We start from the raw sequence: 20,912 nt of genomic DNA, 5'->3' as shown, positions 1-20,912 counted from the left end.
TTCCGTATGAAACAAAGAAATGTATATAGGCGGTCAGCATCTCATATACAGATGGACGTATGTAACGTATAGCTGACGTATGTAATATACGGAAGACTGTTAGATGTCAGACATCCTGCAACGGCATGATGTAACATCTAAGTGAAAAAAGGGCACTACGTATGTAGCATATAGATACCATATGATCCGTACAGATTTCCGTAGTAAAAATATGGATCCCGTATATTTGTATACTATACCGCTGTCCGGGTAATGAATTTTTTTCAGTGTTTGCACTCATACGGGGTCCATTGACTAGTGTATATATTTTCTTTGCTCGTAATCCCGGATTCAATCCCTACTGGGGTCACATTTCTTGGTTATAAATCCGAATACTGTTTTGGACCCTATTTAAAACAAGAGATTCTCTCTTGCATGAATTATATATTTAAAATGGGAGAGAGAGAGCTACAGGGTTTGTTCGGAATGTGGTAGGACTGAATTAAAAACTACATTCACAATTTGGACACATTGATTTAATAGTTTTTAAAAATATGCCCCTTCTGTATCAACACAGTGTTTCCAGAGGCTCTGTCAATCACTGAAGACTCCTTGAAATGTTCTTCACCTCCCTCGTTACGGCCTCTTGAATGACCTGGACCGAGCCGTGGTGCCGTTCTTTAATGACCTTTTTCAGTTGGGGGAAGAGGAAGAAGTCTACAGGAGCGACATCTGGGCTGTAGGGTGGCTGGGAAAGCTGTGTGATGTCATGTTTGGTCAGGAAATTCATGACAACAAAGGCAGTGTGGCTCGGCGCATTCTTGTGATGAAGTTTCCATGATCCAGCGATTGCTGGATGAACGCGGGCGACTAGTTTTCTAAGACTTTTAAGTACTTAAACGTAGAATACAGCATTCACAGTCTGACCAGGCGGTACAAACTCTCTGTGAAGCACTCCTTTGCAGTCAAGAAAGATTATCAACAGCGATTTCATTTTCGAATTACTCATGCGGGCTTTTTTCGGGATCATTCCCATAAGTAATCTTGATGATGTCACCGTGTAACGCTGCTCTAACTAATCATTCATTGAGGAGATGAAAAGGGGTTCATCTTAATCTCGATCTGCACTCCGTGAAGGCTTGGAGACGACTGGTGATTGGTATGCTGGTAGCTAAGATCCACCCACCCACCCACTCAACCAGCGCAGTAACATTCCCCTCCTTCACTAGGCCTACGTTTTTGCGGGGGAAAATCACATACAGAATCCCAGGACAAATCCTGTATGTGCAGGGCCCTGTAGCTGTTTCTTGAAAGCATTGAATTTACTAATTTATTTGCTGAAATATAATGATTTCGAAAGTAATTTTTGTAATTTGACATAATTTCAGATGCACAAGGAATATTTAGTAGGGATGGCCAGAAACGGTTCCTGGTGGTACCGGTTTTCGGGTATGAACGGATCCGGTTCTAGAAGATCCGATTCCGGAACCGGTTTTTCCGATCCAGGTCTGGAACCAATTCCTAAGATCCGGTTCTGGAACCGGGTTTTCGGATCCAGGTCTGGAACCGGTTCTGAAAACCGGATCTTTGAGAACCGGATCCGCCGGAACCGGAACTTTGTGGTCATCCCTAATATTTAGTTCATTAAATGGTATACTTTAATGCGATACTGCAACAATAATAATTTGAATCTCATAGCAAGGAAAAATGAAGATTTGTTTATATTATTATTAAGGCTGATTGAGAATCTGAACGTACACAACTAGGATTATTACCTAGGTATTTTTTTTCTTTTCTAATATGCAATAATTGTATTTATTTCATTGCGAAGGTTTTTCTTTTGAATATTGACATATCGTACTGCTTGGCAATTCGTATTTCAGTGTGTTTTTTTTTTTTAAATTTCCTGTAGGATTAAATATTACTGCTCTTATCATTCCGATGAACACACTGAAACTGCATTGGCTAGTAACATTGTGAGCGTACAGTCAACACGAATATATTTACATTTAAACAATAAACTTTTAATATTCCAACGTATCATAAAGCAAATAAAGCATTCACAAATGTTTTACGCACATCAAACTCTTTGACTTCAATAACACGTATTATACGTAATTGTTTGCGTGTTACTTATCTTATGATACACAAATTAGTACAAACAATTGTTATTAATTTTTACACTTTTCTGTGTGTACGTTTGTATCAAATTTTGCAATATAGTTTTACCACTCTGTTTATAAGATTTCGAAAGCAGTTATTTACTATAATAATGCCAATGATTGTCATATAAATTTCCTGCGAAAATAATAATAATAATAATAATAATAATAATAATAATAATAATAATAATAATAATAATAATAATAATAATAATAATAATAATAATAATATATTTACCATAGTGGCTCAGTGGTAGAGCGCTTACATCTGAGATTACTAGTTCGATCCCCGGCCAAGTAAGTTTGTGGTGGACAACACCATGCTCCTGGGCTTTCTCGGGGTACTCCCAATTCTCCCACTTTCGCATTCCACCAATTCTTTCATTATCATTTACTTGCTTTAATAATCGTCTCCCTTAGCCTAAAGGGCATAATCATGGGATGTTAAACTCATAATAATAATAATAATAATAATAATAATAATAATAATAATAATAATAATAATAATAATAATAATAATAATAATAATAATAATAATAGTTTTAAACTGAGGGTTATTACACCACTTCTTTCAGCAGCCATTTTATATCCTTCATCACTTAGGTGATTTTCAGAGAATAAGATCAGTAGCGTAGCTAGGATTTCTTTAAGGGTGGACAATGTGGTGGCCACTAAAATTTTGATGGGACCATTTGTGTTTAACATGCTTTAAAAAATCTTTCAGCTTAACGTCCCACTCACTGAGAAAAATCTGTTATCCAGACAGCAGTATTTTGTACAAATATACGGAATCCACATGTTTACTACGCAAACCTGAACGGAGCATATGTTATGCAATGCTGCATACGAATTGCCTTTTTCCCGCATAGATGTTACGTCACGCCGCTGCAGAATGTGTGACATCTAACAGTCTCCCGTATACGTATGTTACATACGTCAGCTATATGTTGTATACGTCCATTTGTATGTGAGATTCTGACCACTTATATACAGTTCTTTTTTTGGTACGGAAAGTACGTATACATGGAACGTACGTTGAAAATTTGATCGAGATCGGTGGGGTAGTTCAAGAGTTATTAAGTCACAAGCATAGTGACTTTCATTTTTATTTATAACTAACATCGACTACCCACTTCACTGGGTTAGAATGAAAATTTAAAAGCACAATTCCGTACCTGATACTTTTGGACCCGTAAAATATGCTGTTTTAGTCATCGATTTAAACAGCATCCGAAAGACCACTGTTCATCTTAGCGACTCTGAAAACTATGGATTCGACACTAATATCAGTCATTTTCGATCATTTTTATCTCTCTTTCCCTCCCCCAATTTACGGGGGTGAATTTGGTTTTAAACGGGATCGGAAGTGTTACTATTTATCTCAGCGACCCCAAAATCTATGGATTAGACACTAATATCGGCTATTTTCGATCATTTATATATGAGGATTCCTTATAACCTAGCAAGTAATCCCTATGTTCCTTTGGGAAATCTCTCGCACACATCTTGCGGAGGTTTAAAACACATTTTTCAATCGAGCAGGTATGATTTCAAGTGTCATGTTCTAAACCGCACTCTCTACGTTGTGTTGTTTTTGAATTACAGCGCTTTGAAGTTCATTTTCCCACACTTTCGGCACCTTATATCGTCGATATTATCCCTCACTGACCAATGAGTTTTTTTTTTTTTTCAATTTCGATGTTTGGAATCAGTTTTCGAAGTTTCTTCAAATAGTTTCTTACCATCCTATATATATATATATATATATATATATATCCCTCCTATCCTCCATGTTGCGGGGCACGGCATCGGAAGTGTCGCCGTTCATCTCAGCGACACCGAAAATTATTTATTCAACACTGATATTGAACATTTTCTTTTCCCCCTCCCCGAAGATGAAGGGCTGAATTTGGATGTAAAAGGGATCGCAAGTATCACTGTTCATCTCTGCGACCACGAAAACCATGGATTTGACATGGGTTATGAGTTATTTTTGATCAGTTATGTGTTTCGCTTTCCCTTCCCCCAAAATGCGGGGCTGAATTTGGATTAAACGGAATCGAAAGTGTCACTGTTCATGTCAGCGACCCAGAAAACTATGGATTCGACACTGATATTGGTAATTTTCGATCATTTATATACGTATACATTTTATCCCCCTTCCCCACGTTGCGATGCTGAATTTGAATTTAATTAGCATCAGAAGTATCACATTGCGTCTCAACGACCCTGAAAACTATAGATTAGACACAATAGCATCGTCTTCGATCACCTGTAAATGTTCCTCCTCCTTTTTCCTCCCGTAAGTTTCACAGTCAGAGTGATATGACAAAACCATCTCAGGTCCGAACCTCATCTGTGATGAAAATTTGATCGAGATCGATCGAGTGGTTCAAGAGTTAAGTTTTATTTATTTTTGTATATCTCCCCCTCCCTTCACCTAAGTTCTATCGTCAAAGTGATACGATAAAAAATATCACAGAACTGAACCTCATCTATGTTGAAAATTTGATCGGGATCTGTCAGGTGGCTCAAGAGTAAGAAACTCATAAAGACAATCACTTTCATGTTTATTTTTTTACATATATCTCCTACCACCCCTCCCCTAAGTTGCATCGTCAAAGTAAATTGAAAAATTATCCCAGGCCCGAAAATCATCTGTGTTGAAAATTTAATCAAGATCGGTTGGGTGTTTCAAGAGTTATTAAGTTTTATTTAATTCGTATATATATCCCCCTCCCCTTCCCCGCCTCTAGGTTCTACCGTCAAAACGAAAATACAAGAACTTTCCAGTCCTGAATCTTATCTATGTTGAAAATTTGATTGAGATCGGTCTCGTGGTTGAAGAGTTTTCAAGTTTTATTTATTTTTTCTATCTCCCTCTCCTCCCCCTCCCATAAGTTCTACCGTCAAACTGAATACCTAAAAACACCAGCCGGGCGGTCAAGAGACTAAGAGTCACAAACAAAGCCACTTTCAATTTTATAATATGGATAGATAAGTAACTGCCATTGCGTTAAAAACCAGAAAACCAGTTTAGAAACTTCGAAACACAAAGTAATTATTGCGGTGTAGCAAGTTTTTCATTGGTTTTACTAGCAACATGACTAGTACTGAGAAGTTAAGGGGGAAGAAGGGGCCTGATCTTTGCATTGATAAATTAAATAAATAGTAATCAAAGTAGGTTTATAATTCTAGTAGAGTGAAAGTAAATATTTTGTTAAATTTAAATATCACTCATGCCTAGCAGGTTATGTTATTGGATCAAAAGATCCAATATATTTCAATCAAACATTTTCTTGTATGACTAATATCTGGAGAACTATATACATATAGTGTAGCCAAACCCAAACTATCACTTAATTCAGTATGATGTGCTTATTCCGTAAAAACATACGAAAGCTTGATCTAGGGGCCGTTCAAAAATTTTGTGGCCCCTGATCGAAGATCCATATATTTCATTCAATCAAACGTTTTCTTGTACGGCTATATGTGGAGAACTACATACAGTATAGTCAAACCTAAACTATCAGTTAACTCAGTATGATATGCACTTTCTGTAGAAAATACGAAAATTCAATTTAGGGGACATTCAAAAAGTTTGTGGCTTCTGATCCATGTCTGATTTTTGAGCAAGACCGCAACCTTTTGATCCTTCCTAAAATTATTGTTTCATAGGAAATAAAGGATAAAATTTCAGTAATATCACAACTGTTTCGTCTACCCATACTAATCAATGATCATTTTCCAAACCATTAAAATAGAATAAATAAAACTAATAATCATAACTAGCTGTATAATTATATAAACATTCACATACTGCTTATTCCATTCACCAACCTTTGGATTAAGACCAGAACCTTGTCTAAGGAAAGTTCCGGTGATGAACCAAAAGCTATTGGACACTGAGAATTGATTCTCCACCACATCAGAATCAGCGACACAAGGGTGGGGGTTGTTCCACTCGTAGGGGGAAAATCTCGCCATCACGAACAGGGTGAAGCTGACCAACACATAAGCGGCCAATACATACAGCCAGATCTCAACCGCCAGCGGGTTCATGAAAGAAAACAGTCTTGTTGGCTGGCTGGTCGGAACCTGTGAAAAGCTGCATTTTCAACAAACCAAAGAAAATAATATTCATTCAACAGTAGTGTTTACTTTTCCCTTATTTAACCAAATTCAGCTGTAAAATAAATGAGCACTTTGTTAATGGAATTCATTATTTCAAAATCGAACTGTTTCAATATTTCAAATTAATAATTTGCAATTAAAGTAAATAAGGAAGTGCTGTTGGGAATTTTGTAAAGGAAAATCTGAGGCTTTCAGACAGCAAGGAAATCAAGTTACATTACCAAAGCTGCGAGAAAAATAAAGTTCGTATGTAACGCTTAATTACAGGAAGAGTTTACATTTTTTAAAAACCTTATAAGAGTAATTTAAAATAACTGGACATGAATATTTTATAATCCGAAAGTAGCTTCATCTTACAGATGGAATATGGGGCGTTCAATTCACAAGGTATTCAAATGAAATTATGATTATCTTTGATATATTTAATACTAGCGTTAATTAACCGCTTCGCTGAGATAAAAAAAATAATAGTAATATGTTACGTTAATCAGTCACTTTTTACTATTACTAATAGGTCATTTTCGATCATTTTTATATCTCCTCCTCACCTTCCCCCAAGTTATAGGGCTAAATTTGGATTTAAAATAATCGGAAGTGTCACTGTTCATCTCAACGATCCCGAAAAGTATGGATTCAGCACTAATATCGCTCATTTTCGATCATATATATATATATATATGTATATATATATATATATATATATATATATATATATATATATATATATATATATATATATATATATATATATATATATATATATATATATATTTGGTCTAGGAATTAATTCGTGCGGGTGGACAAGAGATGGCGCAACGAACGGAGCGTCCCACAATTCCGTGTATCCACACATGTGTTGCAAACCCCTGTCATCGCGTATCGTTCGTAGTATAGGGCAGTGGATTAAAGCGTCAACAACACCAGTTTGTAGTTAAGTGAACATGGCGCAATTTGTGCCTGATAAAGTGTTTTTGCGGGGTGTCCTGCTGCATTACTTTAACATGCAGAAAAGTGCGACTGAAAGTCATCGTATTTTGGTGGAAGTGTATGGTGACCATGCTCTAGCTGAGCGAACGTGTCAGAAGTGGTTTGCACGGTTTAGAAGTGGTGATTTCGGCTTGGCAGACCAAGAGCGAGCTGGACAGCCAAAAAAATTTCAAGACGAAGAATTGACAGCATTGCTCGAGCAGGATTCGTGTCAAACGCAGGAAAAACTTGCAGCAGCATTAGGCGTTGATCAAACAACAGTCTCCAAACGCTGGAAAGCCATGGGAATGATTCAAAAGATGTCACATTGGGTTCCACATGAATTGAAAGACAGAGACGTTGAAAGACGAAAAACCATTTGCGAATTGCTGCTTCAACGACAGAGCAGAAAGGGGTTTCTGCATCGAATTATTACGGGTGATGAGAAGTGGATCCATTACGAGAACCCTAAACGAAAAAAGGCCTGGGTGAAACCAGGTGAACCAGGTCCATCACAACCAAAACGAGATATTCACTGTGCAAAGGTTATGCTGTGCATATGGTGGGATATGAAAGGTGTGGTGTACTATGAGCTGCTACAACCGGGTGAAACTATGAATGGAGAACGTTATCGACGACAATTAATGCGTTTGAAGCAAGCTCTGGCCAGAACACGACCAGAATGGGAGAACAGACATGATAAACTTATTGTTCAACATGATAACGCTCGCCCACATGTCGCAAAACCGGTCAAAACCTATTTAGAAAATGTCGGATGGGAAGTTTTACCCCACCCGCCGTATTCACCAGACGTTGCTCCTTCGGACTACTACTTGTTCGATTGCATGAACAACGATTTGATTGGACAGCGGTTTACTTCTTCAGAAGATATCGAAACATGGGTCTCTGACTGGATCGCTTCCAAGGATGAGGACTTCTTTCGCCACGGAATCCGTACATTGCCTGACAGATGGGCGAAAGTGGTGGCTAGCGATGGACAATATTTTTCTTAAGGTATTTATGTATTTTGTGTTTGTACTACAGCTTCAATGTGTGCGTACCAACCGCACGAATTAATTCCTAGACCAAATATATAGTAATTTTCTGTTCTAAAGGGTAAAGTAAAATACGGTACGAGGGAGTTTTGACTTTCCCATTACGTTTTATTACAAAGAGTCTCCTCTTGAACACAACATGTTAGAATAAGTAAGGTTCCTGAAATTATTTTGGTTAAATGAAAGGAACCCAATGACTATGCGTCTTAGAGCTTGATGAACCGGGCTGAGCTGTGCTGTTGTCTTTGATAATAACATGTCGGCTACCTTCGTTGATCTTCATCACTTGTCGACTGTTGGCGATGGTGGGCAACGTTCTCTTCTTTGCTGTCGTCTGTAGTGTGTTAACTCCAAGCACGTGTTAAATCCAGTATGGTGTAAAGACATGTGGAGTCTTACAATATGGATTCAAGATCTTTATCTAAAGCTCCCCCTTAAAAGTCAAATACAAAAGTCGAAAATAACTCTTACAATGTGAAAGTTCTTGTTCACTTTTTCATGTACTTGAACGGAACGTACAAACTTTATGTACTTTTTTCTCAGAACTTTGGCAATTGAAAAATCGAATCCATTGTGCACTGAACGCCCCATATATGTTTTAATTTTACTTCCAAGCAGGTCCGTATCCAGAGGAGGTCTAGAAGGGGCTGCCCCCTTAAAATTTTCACGGTAGGCTTGCAATTGAACTATAATATGGTTGGATCGGGCCCCTCATAACTTCAGCCCCCCTACATTTTTGGGCTGGCTACCGGCCTACTTCCAAGTAAGAATACAAAAATACATGCATTAATATTTATATTTATGTGAATAACCATTGAAAGAACAAAGGCCTATCTTCTCAGTTTAAATAATATTAGGTAAAATATATATCAATGTCATTATTCCTATATTAACATGCTCTTAATAAAAATGGCAGTTGCACTCTTAAGGCTGATACACACATAGCGTGCATTTCCTCTGCCATGCTCCGTCCGTTCCACGGCCGCAACCATTCACACATATCATGCCATGCCGCTACTGCTTTCTACACAATTTCCTTTGGTTCTTGTCAACTTCGTGTCGCTTCGAGTACTCTGAGGAAAACCGAAGTATCACGATCGTTGAGTCACGATCAAAGTAGTTTTTCTGGAAGGCGGCAGGGACGTGGCAGGGGAACGGCACGTTATGTGAGAATTAAAAAAAAATGACAACTCAATGAATTTTCAATGTTAAAGTCTGAAAAGAAACTTTGTGGACCACGGCACGGCATGGGAACGACACACCATGTGTGAATTAACCTTTATTTACTTCATGTTCAACTTATTTTAAACATTCATAATTAAATTGCTTAGTCGTATCCTAAGTTCTGTCACTGTTTGAGGTATGATATCAAGGTGAAAAAGAACGGGAAAGAAATCTTGAATACCTAATACCATTTAATGGATCGCCTCTTTAGGAACATAATCTACATAATGACTTTCAAGATGTCTGCTTCATCTATTGCGTTCCTACTGTGTTTCGTTTAGGGTATTCAGGCCCTAAAGAGACCGGATGATCTTCAGAGACCGGATGTCTATAAATTCAATACGTTCCTAGTACAAAGGCTGAATTTATAAACTTCATGCTTCTGAAAATGATATATTTTTTTTTTTACTTTGCAAAAAATAAATATTAAGACTTCAAAAATACGCCGAAAAGTGCGAATTTTCTTTCGAATTTTTCCTGCCAAAATCGCTTTTTGAACTTCGAACATAGGCAAAAGGATTGAACTCCCTACTTACTAGTGTGTCAATGTAAAACGGTTATTTAACAAGGAAATTTCAATATAGATTCTTATTTTCCAGGGTGGTCCTTCTTCAAAGAGACTATCTTAAACAATAAGATAACGTTGTGATACTTTGGTTTCAGAATAGGTAAGAAATGTAACACATGGATCAACCCTCGTAAATAATATATTTTGATATTATGTAAATAAATAATAAGACACACACTACTTTTAATATGTTCTATTTCTAGTATTTTAAGAGTCTTCATCCCGGCGAAATTAAAATAGCGCTAATTTTACAGTAATTATGTGATATCTTCAAATAGATAAAAAGATAATCGAATTGTGGAAAAAGAGCGCCCTAGACAATATTATTTTACATGAGAAACCGTTATCACGACTCACTTATCTACTTTCGATTTCGAGCCATTTTGAAAATCGGCATTTATTTTCGCGTTTCTAAACAGCTGAAAACGGAAAGCCACTAGGTGACTTGTGATAACGGTACCTCACGCAAAATAATATTGTCTAGAGCGCTCTTGTTCCATATTCAATTATCTTTTATCTATTTGAAGATATCACATAATTACTGTAAAATTAGCGGTATTTTAATTTCACCGAAATGAAGACTCTTAACTATTTCTAGAAGTACTAAGGGACTTTTTCTCATTTACGTCACAAAATTAGAATGCTGTTGTTACCTGTGTATTTCCGTTCTTACCTTGAATAAAATACCGATGCCAAGATTCATAAAAGGTTTCGTGAAATCTATAACATTTTCCCTGGCGTAGTTAATTGTCATAGAGGCCACGGCGAGGTCAGCTTTCTGGAAAAAATAAAAGTTTTAATAAGACGTTAGTTTTTACTTTGGAAGTTCTGTTATAGTTTAGATGGTAAACTATGTATTGGATTGACACAAGTGGGACTTATTAGATTTTAATGTTAGTACGAACGTACGTTATTCCACACCAGGAGCGCACCCACGGGGAGTTCACCGGATGTGGGATCCCTCCACAAAACTTCGTAATTCCATTAACATTTGTATACTTTCTTAACATACTGTAACTATACTTGTTTAACAAGGAATTGACTGATGTAGCCTGAAGACCTGATTTTACACCTCAATTGTACTCTTCCTTTTTTTATAAAAATAATCTAGTTCAGTGATTCGCAAGCAATGTGTCGCGACACACTGGTGTATCACGCAGTCCTCTAATGTGTGTCACGAAATTTTAGAATTTAAAAATCATGAAGAATTTAATAATAATTAGTTAAAATCGAGGCAAGTAGCAATAATGCTCAGTGCTATGTAGAATCATTATAAAAAACTAATTCATTTCACTATTTAAACCAGATATTATTATTATTATTATTATTATTATTATTATTATTATTATTATTATTATTATTATTATTATTATTATTATTTATAATAAAAATATCAAACAAGTGTGTCGTGATGTACTGAACGTTCAGTAAAATGTGCCGTCAGTCTAAAAAAGGTTGAGAACCACAGATCTATTTCTATTTGATTTTGTAAGAATACAGATGGGAGTAACTAACAATTACTTATAATCTTTTCAGGTGCAGAGTAACACTGGTTTAATACTACACAGATATATTGGATCCACCCCAGAAAAAAAAGTTTGGACCACTCCTAACAAAAAATTCTGGGTGCGCAACTGCTCCACATAATAACTCTTCAAGGAAAGGGAACTTTCAAATTTATTTATTTACAATGGGTAGCAAGAATGATTATCTTGGCTGAGTCCGTTAATGGAGTCAATCCGTTAATATCTTCAATGATAACGGTGGCTGTCTTTATCCCATTTAAAATTCATATCATTCCCTAATTTCTATGCAACCCGCATAGTAGCAAAGAAATATTGGTTGCCTATAATACAAGAGTAAGTAGCTTTTATTATTGCAATAGTCTCGGTCGAGTTCGTTAATGGAGTCAATCCGTTAATGTCTCCATTGATAACGGTGACTGTCTTTATCCCATTTAAAAAGCTATATCAATCCCTAATTTCTATGCAACCTGCACAGTAGCAAAGAAATATTGGTTGCCTATAATACAAGAGTAAGTAGCTTTTATTATTGCAATAGTCTCGGTCGAGTTCGTTAATGGAGCCAATCCGCTAATGTCTTCATTGATAACGGTGGCTGTCTTTATCCCATTTAAAAGTCATATCATTCCCTAATTTCTATGCAACCCGCATAGTAGCAAAGAAATGTTGGTTGCCTATAATACAAGAGTAAGTAGCTTTTATTATTGCAATAGTCTCGGTCGAGTTCGTTAATGGAGTCAATCCGTTAATATCTTCACTCATAACGGTGGCTATCTAAAACCCTATTTAAAGGCATATCATTTCCTAACTTCTATGCAACCTGCACAGTAGCAAAGACATGTTGTTTGCCTGTACTACAAGGATAAACATATTTTCTTATAGCAATTACCACGGCCGAGTTCGTTAATGGAGTCAACCCGTTAAGAATTCATAGATAACGGTTATTTTTACGGTGACCCTCCATATCCCATTTTTTTACTATTGAAACAAAGGTAGCAGAAGTTACATATAGCGTCGTTAGCATCTGGCAGTGAACATCTCTCTGTAGTTGACATCTACCTGACGAAACTGAAACTTCGTGTGTCGTGTCACGGTGGATAAATGGTAGAGTGTTCACCTCTGTGCGTGGGATCACTGGTTCGGTTCCCGCTCAACAACCCAAATGAACTTTGTGGTGGACAAACAAGTTGTGCGTGGGTTTCCTCGGGGTTATTTCGTTTCCTCCCACTTTTTCATTCCAACATTCCACTCATTTCTCACCATCACCGTCTCCTTTGGCCTATCCGGCATAACCGTTTCATTTCGTCGAAACTTCGCGTGATCCCTTTCACTATCTTTATTCATATCTTCATCTTTCAAAGGTGGTTTTCTGCAGGTAGTCATTGCAAATTGAGGATCGGATATAAGTTTGTCTAATGTACGAAATATGTTTATTGTTAACAGTAGAGAATATGAAGTCTTTAAGAAATTATACAACTCATGGTTTAAAATCATAGAGCGGACACGGTCTGCTCAAATGACTAACGCAATTTTTTAAGCTCTATTCTGTCAAAGTTTATCGTCCTAGGTTGGTTAGCCATTCATTGTACTCTTTCATGCAAATTTCATGCTGCCCTGAACGGTGGTCTAGTGGCTAGTGCGTGTGCACGTCGTCCCAGATTCGATTACCGGTGGGAGAGGACAAAATTCATTTTCATAATCACACACTTTCACTAATTATTTGTCTCCTTTAGCCTAAAGCGCATAACTGTGGGACGTTAAACTAAAGTTACAATAGATTAAACTAAAATATCTCTCTTCCGTTTTAGTTGCAGATCCTGGAGTTCCAAGCAGTAATTCAGGTCTCCCATAAAAATCAATATCAGGTCTCCCATAAAAATCAATGTCCCAGTTGTAGTTGGTGAAGATCCGTTGCACAGAGTGGAGCATCATGTTTCTTGTAGACAGAGGCTAGGTGGAGTGGTCCATCAGAGTAGTGTATGATTATTCCAGTAGCTTCAATGTTCTGCAATGGTCATAGCTGGATCTGGCCGTGAGGGATGTGTCGTTTTACTGTCCCTTGCGGCCTTTTCTGTCTTCTGTAATTTCGTGGGCGCATGTAGATGAGTTTCCCTGAACAGGGCAAAGTTGATTTCCTCACGTGTTGAGAAAGCCTGTGAGCTCTGTTCCAACACGCCACATGTAAGTGCGTGGGATGTGGTGGTCACGTCTTGCCATCATCGAATAGAATTGCAAGTATTTCATGAGCAATGTCATCTTGACAATTGGGTCAATTTCTGTAGGATCTTTTGTAGTCTTGTCTTTTGTTTTGTTAAAAATTTCTTCAGGTTTAGGCTTTGGAACAGCTGCATAACCTACTTGATGGTTATGGTCAGAGAGGGTTCACTGGGTATTTTGGTGTAAATAGCTGTCTGTGTGGATGTGATATCTGCTGGACGTCTTGGTGGCTGGTTGGTTTTCTGATGTGATTCTTCTGTGACTGCAACTCGTTAGTTGTCAGTTTTGGTTTTTCTGAGGCAGAGTTGACCGAATTCTCTGTGTTTGGTGGCGTAGTAGCTGCTGCATAGGAGATAGAGGCCTCCGGTGTCCTTCTTGATGGTGATTGGATGGTCATCTGATTGGTAACCGCTTTATGTGGTTTGGTTGTGCTGGATATTCCTCTTGGATTTTGCGACATTGAGGTGTTTGGACTCCTTTTCGTCTGCTGGACGTTTTCCTCCACAGTTGCACACGTCGCCGGTGTATCTCTGCTTTTCTAGGGACACTCCCTGGTGTGATATGGACCATCACATTTCACGCACAGGGCTGTGGCGTGGCACGTGGTTTGTGAGTGTCCCATTTTTTGGCATAGGCAGTGTTGTAGCAACTTAATCCCGCTGTATGGTTCTACTTCGATCCTACAGCAGAGGTGGTAGAAGATATCTTATATTTTCGCGTATACGGTTGTTTTTTTGGCAGGCTGACCAAAAACAGGGGAAATTTGGGACGATATCCCTCTCCATCAGTGCGTCATTTCATTTGCGCAATGACAGCTGCCGTAAACCCTCCCTTTAGCAGGGTTGTTTGAACTTCTGGAATTTTAGTGTCTATGCGTAGTTTCCTCAAAATTACCTTCGTTGTATGGATGTTGTGTGGGAGTTCGGTGGAGTACAAGCGATTGTTTTGTGTACAATATGAGTCGATTTTTGCAAAGTCCTCCATAGCTTTGCAGTGAAAGTCCCGACATGAGTATGTTGTGGATGGAACTTGGCACGTGGCAACCAGTGTCTTGATAAAGCATACTTTTTCTCTACGTCGTAGACGTAGATCGTAAGTATTTTCCGGGAGGCTAGGTTTGGGAGTTCATCTTCCTCTTCGTTATTCGATTCGGCTGCTGAATCGAAATCTGCAGCTGTTTCATGGTCCATTTTGTAGTATGGATTAGTTACTTCTTTCTATAGCACTAGAGGAACGAACTGGTTCTTGAATTTGATCAGGGATGATACGAGGTCGGAGGGGGATGTTTTGCTATCTTCTTTGAGCCTTGAAATCCTCTTCCTCATGGTAAGTTTATTTGTATGCTTTCTTGTGACTTCCATTTCACTGTAGCTTGTGGAAGTTGTATCTGTCGTCAATGGCTACAACAGTATCCTGGATCAGTGTTTCTTTCAGAAAAGATGTTCCGGAGGGAAACATTTAGTATTCGGAGGGGCACTGCTGGTACTATTCTATTTATTATAATAATATTATTAGACGTATTATTATGATCTCCGGGGGGCACACTCAGAGCTCCGGGGGAGCAGTGTCCTGGATGGCCTGGCTAATGAATTGGGTATTAGCTGGTGCCATTTGTTGTGTAGATCTTTGTTGGGATTGCCGTCGGCGAACGGTGTAACTCTCTTTATATTTCTCGGCAACTTCATTGACAAGGAGGCCGGCCCGGTTATATTTAGTTGAAGGGGTCCAGAAGTACGTAAAAATAGAGGATTTACAGGAGAATGTGTTGAAGTAACGGAATTGTAATTGTTTTCTGTCATTTTAAAAAAAATCGTATTACCTCTTGTAGAAATGAAAAATACAAAATGCTATAGACTAGATGTACTTACCGGAACGCAAATAAGAGAATTTGAATACATATATGAAAGTAGTTAGGCCTAATCTAACCAAACTTAAGCTAATCGGAACTAGTGTAAACTAACTTTACATTAACAGAAACAAGCGAAATTTTATAATTTATTTCGAAAATAAAGCTGAACCCCTTTAACTAAACATAGGCCTGCTGGTCTTTTTTAGCTCTAGGCCCTGGATTGGACATAAAAATGCCAGAAGTTTATATGAATAGCACTGTTTAAATTAATTGGGCGAAAGTTACACACTTTTAATTTGCAGAGAACTTATTAAACGTGGCCCCGATTGGCTCGTTTTTTTTTTTTCTTTTTGCCGATTTATCGTATTCAGTAAGATTTCTATTTGAAAATGTAACTGTTTATGTTTATGTGTCACACTTTAGATGAGTAATATAAACCCCGGCATAAGATAATATATCTTGAGAATCTGAAAGAATTATTCTTTAGAAAATGTTAGTTTGTTCCGAATCAAGAACTTTCTACATTGGTTCACTAGTGTATTGTGAGTAATATTTCTTGATTCAAAAACATGATTGTTTTCTGTTTTATGATACGTGTACATTTGAATCCAAAGTTTAAATTGTTTGCGCCATCTAAATTTCATCAAAACAATTATTTAGTAAGAGCAATTTATGAAATACTGTTAATCACATTACCTTTACGAAGGAATAAATGTGGAGTATAGGTTTAAATATATAAAAATGTCACTAGTCTGAGGATGAATCCAAGTATGCTCTTTTTAAAAAGAGTGTCGTGAAACACAGTATTTTGTTTATTAGTATGATCGCCCTCACCAAAAATATGTTTTACATGTTTAGTGTAACCTAGTGAAATTCGAAAGGACCACTGATCAAAATATATAACGATTTAACTCAGAATATATAACGATTTAACTCAGAATATACGAGGGCTAATCAATAAAGGATGACCATAAATGAAACATAATTGCCTGTACTAATCCTACAAATGCTAATGGTCTTTTTCAAAATAGTCTCCATTACATGCAATGCACTCGTTCCAACGTTTTTGGCAGTCATCAAAGACATGACTGGAAGTCATTTTTGGACAGATCCTTCAAAATCGCCTCCACAGTTTTCACAAATGCCCCTGAAGAAGCGAAACCTGTCCCCGGAGGTTTTTCTTCAAAGTTGGAAAAATAAAGAAATCGCAAGGGGCTAAATCAGGGCTATATGGAGGATGAGGTACATTGATCTTCGCAAGATAGTCAACAGAATTTCTGTACTGTTCTTCGTGTGTCACTTCCATGTTGCCTTATGCGAAACTGAAACTACGCTTGCTTGAACAGCTGCCAAGGTCACATTTCTGTCGTCATGGCCTTCAAACTTGCTTGATCTATTGGTCACTTCTCCCACTACACAGACGTATTTCGTTTTCTGTGCCTTGCTATTCTATTCAAATAATAAACACTAATTATCAGTCTCTTTTGTTCAGCTACGTATATAGTTTTGTCAGTGAAGAATGCTGAGAATAAGTTAAAAGTCTTTCTTATTTAGGTTTGGGTCCTTTTGTGCCCTCACTCCCCTTGTTACTTCAAACTTCTGCCATATTTATGGCCCGAAATAACTAAAACTAACACCGATTGTATCGCGTGTACGATATTTCTTAATTAATAAATCTCATAAAAAAACATATCAAGCATTTGTACTGATGCTTCACTTCGGGAATACGACTAAATTTTGGGGTGTTCGATCCGTTTGTCTACCTGTACCTACGAGTCTGCTCCATACATGTTGTATTGTAATGTAAGTTAACTAATATAAACCTATTATTTTCGACATGTAAAAAGTCTGTGGCGCTCTGCTTTTTCCTCCCACCCCAAGAAATTAAAGCTGGCATCGTCACTGGGATATTTCTATAAACCAAATGGTAAGGCATAAATATCGTTGATATCATGCCTTCAACCTTTGTATTTAATTAAGTCGCCTACTTCATGAAGAAGGCATCTTCAACAAATCATTAATTGCATATAGTGCTATAGGGATGGACACGAGAGAATTCGAGCGAGTTTTCTTTGAAACTCGACTCGACTCGAAACAGACATTTTTGAGCTCGTACTCGAGAACTCGGCTCGAAAAATTTTCTACAACTCGACTAGAATTTGAGTCATGTTTCGAGTCGAGTCGAGCCATATCGAGCCAAATCCTGTGTCGGCAGTTTCAAGTACTCTCTTCAAGTATCCTATATAGAGAATACTTCCAGAACTACCACTTATTTATTATTATTATTATTATTATTATTATTATTATTATTATTATTATTATTATTATTATTATTATTATTATTATTATTATTATTATTATTACATCGTTTATAAACATGAAAGATAAGCGGTTTGTATCTGAATACCAAAAACTAGTTGACTGCCGATCTCGGTAGTTGTGAAGTCTAGGAGATTCTGGGCTTGAGCCAAAAATTGTTAAAAGTTATAGAGCGAAGGCCAAACATGTTCAAAAACTGCTCGGCCCGGTTTTAGGATTGTTAACGGCTCGAGTAGCTCATTCACTAACGTGCCAAATCAAGAAGTGAGCTGAGCCAACAGCTCACTCAATCGAACCGGCATGAGCCCTCTTCTCAATTGAGCCGAACCGTGTAGATGGCTCATCCTAACCGAGTCTGTTTGAGCCAATGGCTCAGTTCAAGCCGGCCGTCTAGAGGCCTCGGCTCAGTTGAACAAAATCGAGCAGATATCTCATTTCAACCGAGAATGTTCGAGCCAATGGCTCTCCCCAAGCGAGCCGTCTCGAGCCGATGGTTCATCTCAAGCGAGCGGACTCGAGCCGAACTAAGCTCGTTATAAAAATCTCTTGTCGTCTAGTTATCGAAACGAGACGAGATGCGATCAGTATCTCATGAGCAACACTAAAAGTATACCACATTACTGCTTACATTTCTCATGACTTTCGCTTTGCAGTCTAATCAGGCCATGATTTCAAAACGAGCTGAATGAATGTGCCATTTATCAAACTTGACTCGACTCGAAACTCGAACTCAAAAACAGTGACTCGACTCGGAACTCGACTCGAGAAAATTACCTTTGACTCGACTCTTGCCCATTCCTAATAGTGTAGACATTTGGGTTTTGCCATTTTTTCACGTCGTAAACTGCACCATTCAGAACGATATGAAAAAGGTGTTTATTAAATTTAAGTTATTCGATAAAAGAAAAAAACAATAGCAAAGATCCTTTAGAAATGGAAATAATGGAAGGTGAAATCTAGCTGTTAACATTGAAACAGAATTCTGCAACATGGCTATAGTATTAAAGGGTCGAGAGGAAAAAATAATAATATTATGTAAAATTTGTTTTTCTTCAGAAGAAAATTTGTTCACATAATCGTAACAAAAGCTAAGCAGTAATATATGTATAAAAAACTTGGGGAAACACATAATAGGTCCTTCAAAATATAATATTATTCTTGAATCTATATTGCTCCTCTCAAGCAGAGCATCCAACTGAAAGCATGTTTTGAGACAGAAGAGAGAGTCTGCGAGAGTTAAATCAGATGGTTTCTTTTTGACCAGAGTTTAATTTCGTCTTTCAGCGCCTACTCATAAATCTGTTTCGTAGAAACTGCACAACCGATATTAAAACTAGAAGTTCTTCCAGTTCCTCTTCGTTCTTTACCCCCTCCACAAAAGAAAGAAAGATTTTTACATTCATATATATATGTGTGTGTGTGTTTGAGTGAAATTTCTTAACAGAACAGAAAACTCTGACTTATGGAATTAAAATCTGTTGGAACTTTTTGAAACATATTACTTGAAACAAGATGGCTGAAAAGAGTCGTTGCTGCATTTTCGAGTTCGCTTGTGTGGTCATTAGAAACTGTTTCCAACAGATGTCGCCTTAATCGAATCCATGACGAGAAGGAAGGAAGGAAGGGATGATTCTAGAGCATAATACGACGTATGAGAAGAAAGAGAATAAAATTACAAAAACGTCATTAAGTGCATCAGGAGGAAAGATTTGGGTACAATGCTTTAAAATACCAAAATGTTTCTTTGTGTCTGTTCAATTGATTCTTCCGGCTTTCTTTTTGTATAGATAATGAAAACAGTTTTGTTGTACTTGATTCTTTTAAGGTTAGTGTAAAGGGACAAGTTTTGCCGATAGATGTCGCTACAGTCTTCGTATCTGTCCCATGTACTTTTTTAACTTTCACGAAAATGTACAATTTCTCTTATAAATTTCAACCTAGATACTTCAAATTTTTAGAGAAGGAACTTCATAAGCTATTAAACGGAACAATCCGTGCCGATTTTTTTATTTAGAATTTTCTTCACTGTTGAAACAGTTCCATTGTTAAAGGTTTGGGTATCCATTTCGACAATCAAGCCAATTTCAATAATGAAGAAAATTCTAAATAAAAAAAATCGGCACGGATTGTTCTCTTTAATAGGTTATGAAGTTCCTTTTCTAAAAATTTGAAGTATCTAGGTTGACATTTGTAAGAGAAATTGTAAATTTTCGTGAAAGGTAAAAAAATACATGAGAGAGATACGAAGATTGTAGTGCCATCTATCGGCAAAACTTGTCCCTTTAAACCAACCTTAAGATACTTAAAAAAATATGAGGAATAAAGTTTGGTGAGAGTGCGAAGTGGGTGCCGATTGTCAATGGGCCGAAGACAGGCGTGCACCCAGAAATTTATGTCTGAAGTTTGGGGGGTTCACAAGTAGTAGTCACTATATCTAAGTAGTATTGAACTGGTATTGTCCTACACTCGATAAAGCGATTAGTAATTTCATCTTATTGCCACCTATACAAAAGAAAGAAACTATTTCAGTTTAAATCTCATGAATAAGCCCTTCAGGACGAGGGAGACAATGATTAAAGCATGGAAGAATTGGTGGAACAAAAAAGTGGGAGGAGAAAGCCTACGGACACGATGTTCTCCATCAAAAACTAACTTAACCGTGGATCGAAGTAGGGAACCCACGCACCATAGCTAAGCGCTCTGCCACTGACTCACTGTGCTCCCAACAAAATAAAATGTTCAATGTAGTGTATCAATCATTTCTTTTCTAAAGCCACCATATTTTTCTTTAACATAGTGTACAAATGTCTGTCCAGTTACGAAGTTTAGGGAGTGCAGACCCAGTGACCCACCCCCATGGGTATGCCCTGGGGCCGAGTGTGACCACCCCAAAATGTGCTTGGGCATCTGACAATC

The 20,912-nt window shown here is 37.5% G+C and overlaps 1 protein-coding gene across 5 annotated transcripts in view; it reads right to left on the bottom strand.

Annotated features, from left to right (window-relative positions):
* LOC145665261 (glutamate receptor ionotropic, kainate 2) overlaps nucleotides 1-20,912 on the bottom strand; it is a 1,060,711-nt gene that overhangs the window by 82,538 nt on the left and 957,261 nt on the right. For 3 of the 5 annotated variants that reach the window (XM_081732555.1, XM_081732565.1, XM_081732568.1), the window contains 2 exons: nucleotides 10,762-10,866; nucleotides 5,982-6,239 (listed from right to left, as the gene is read on the bottom strand). In XM_081732555.1, the coding sequence (XP_081588681.1) occupies nucleotides 5,982-6,239; nucleotides 10,762-10,866 (363 nt within the window). The remainder of the gene's footprint in view (nucleotides 1-5,981; nucleotides 6,240-10,761; nucleotides 10,867-20,912) is intronic. The other 2 variants (XM_081732559.1, XM_081732571.1) reach the window with 1 other exon arrangement.

Source organism: Thermobia domestica, chromosome 1 (assembly GCF_964235325.1).
Source record: "Thermobia domestica chromosome 1, izTheDome1.hap1.1, whole genome shotgun sequence".
NCBI classification, from domain to species: Eukaryota; Metazoa; Arthropoda; class Insecta; order Zygentoma; family Lepismatidae; genus Thermobia; species Thermobia domestica.
The sequence above is the reverse complement of the archived record's forward strand: the minus strand, read 5'-3'. Positions and strand labels throughout refer to the sequence as shown.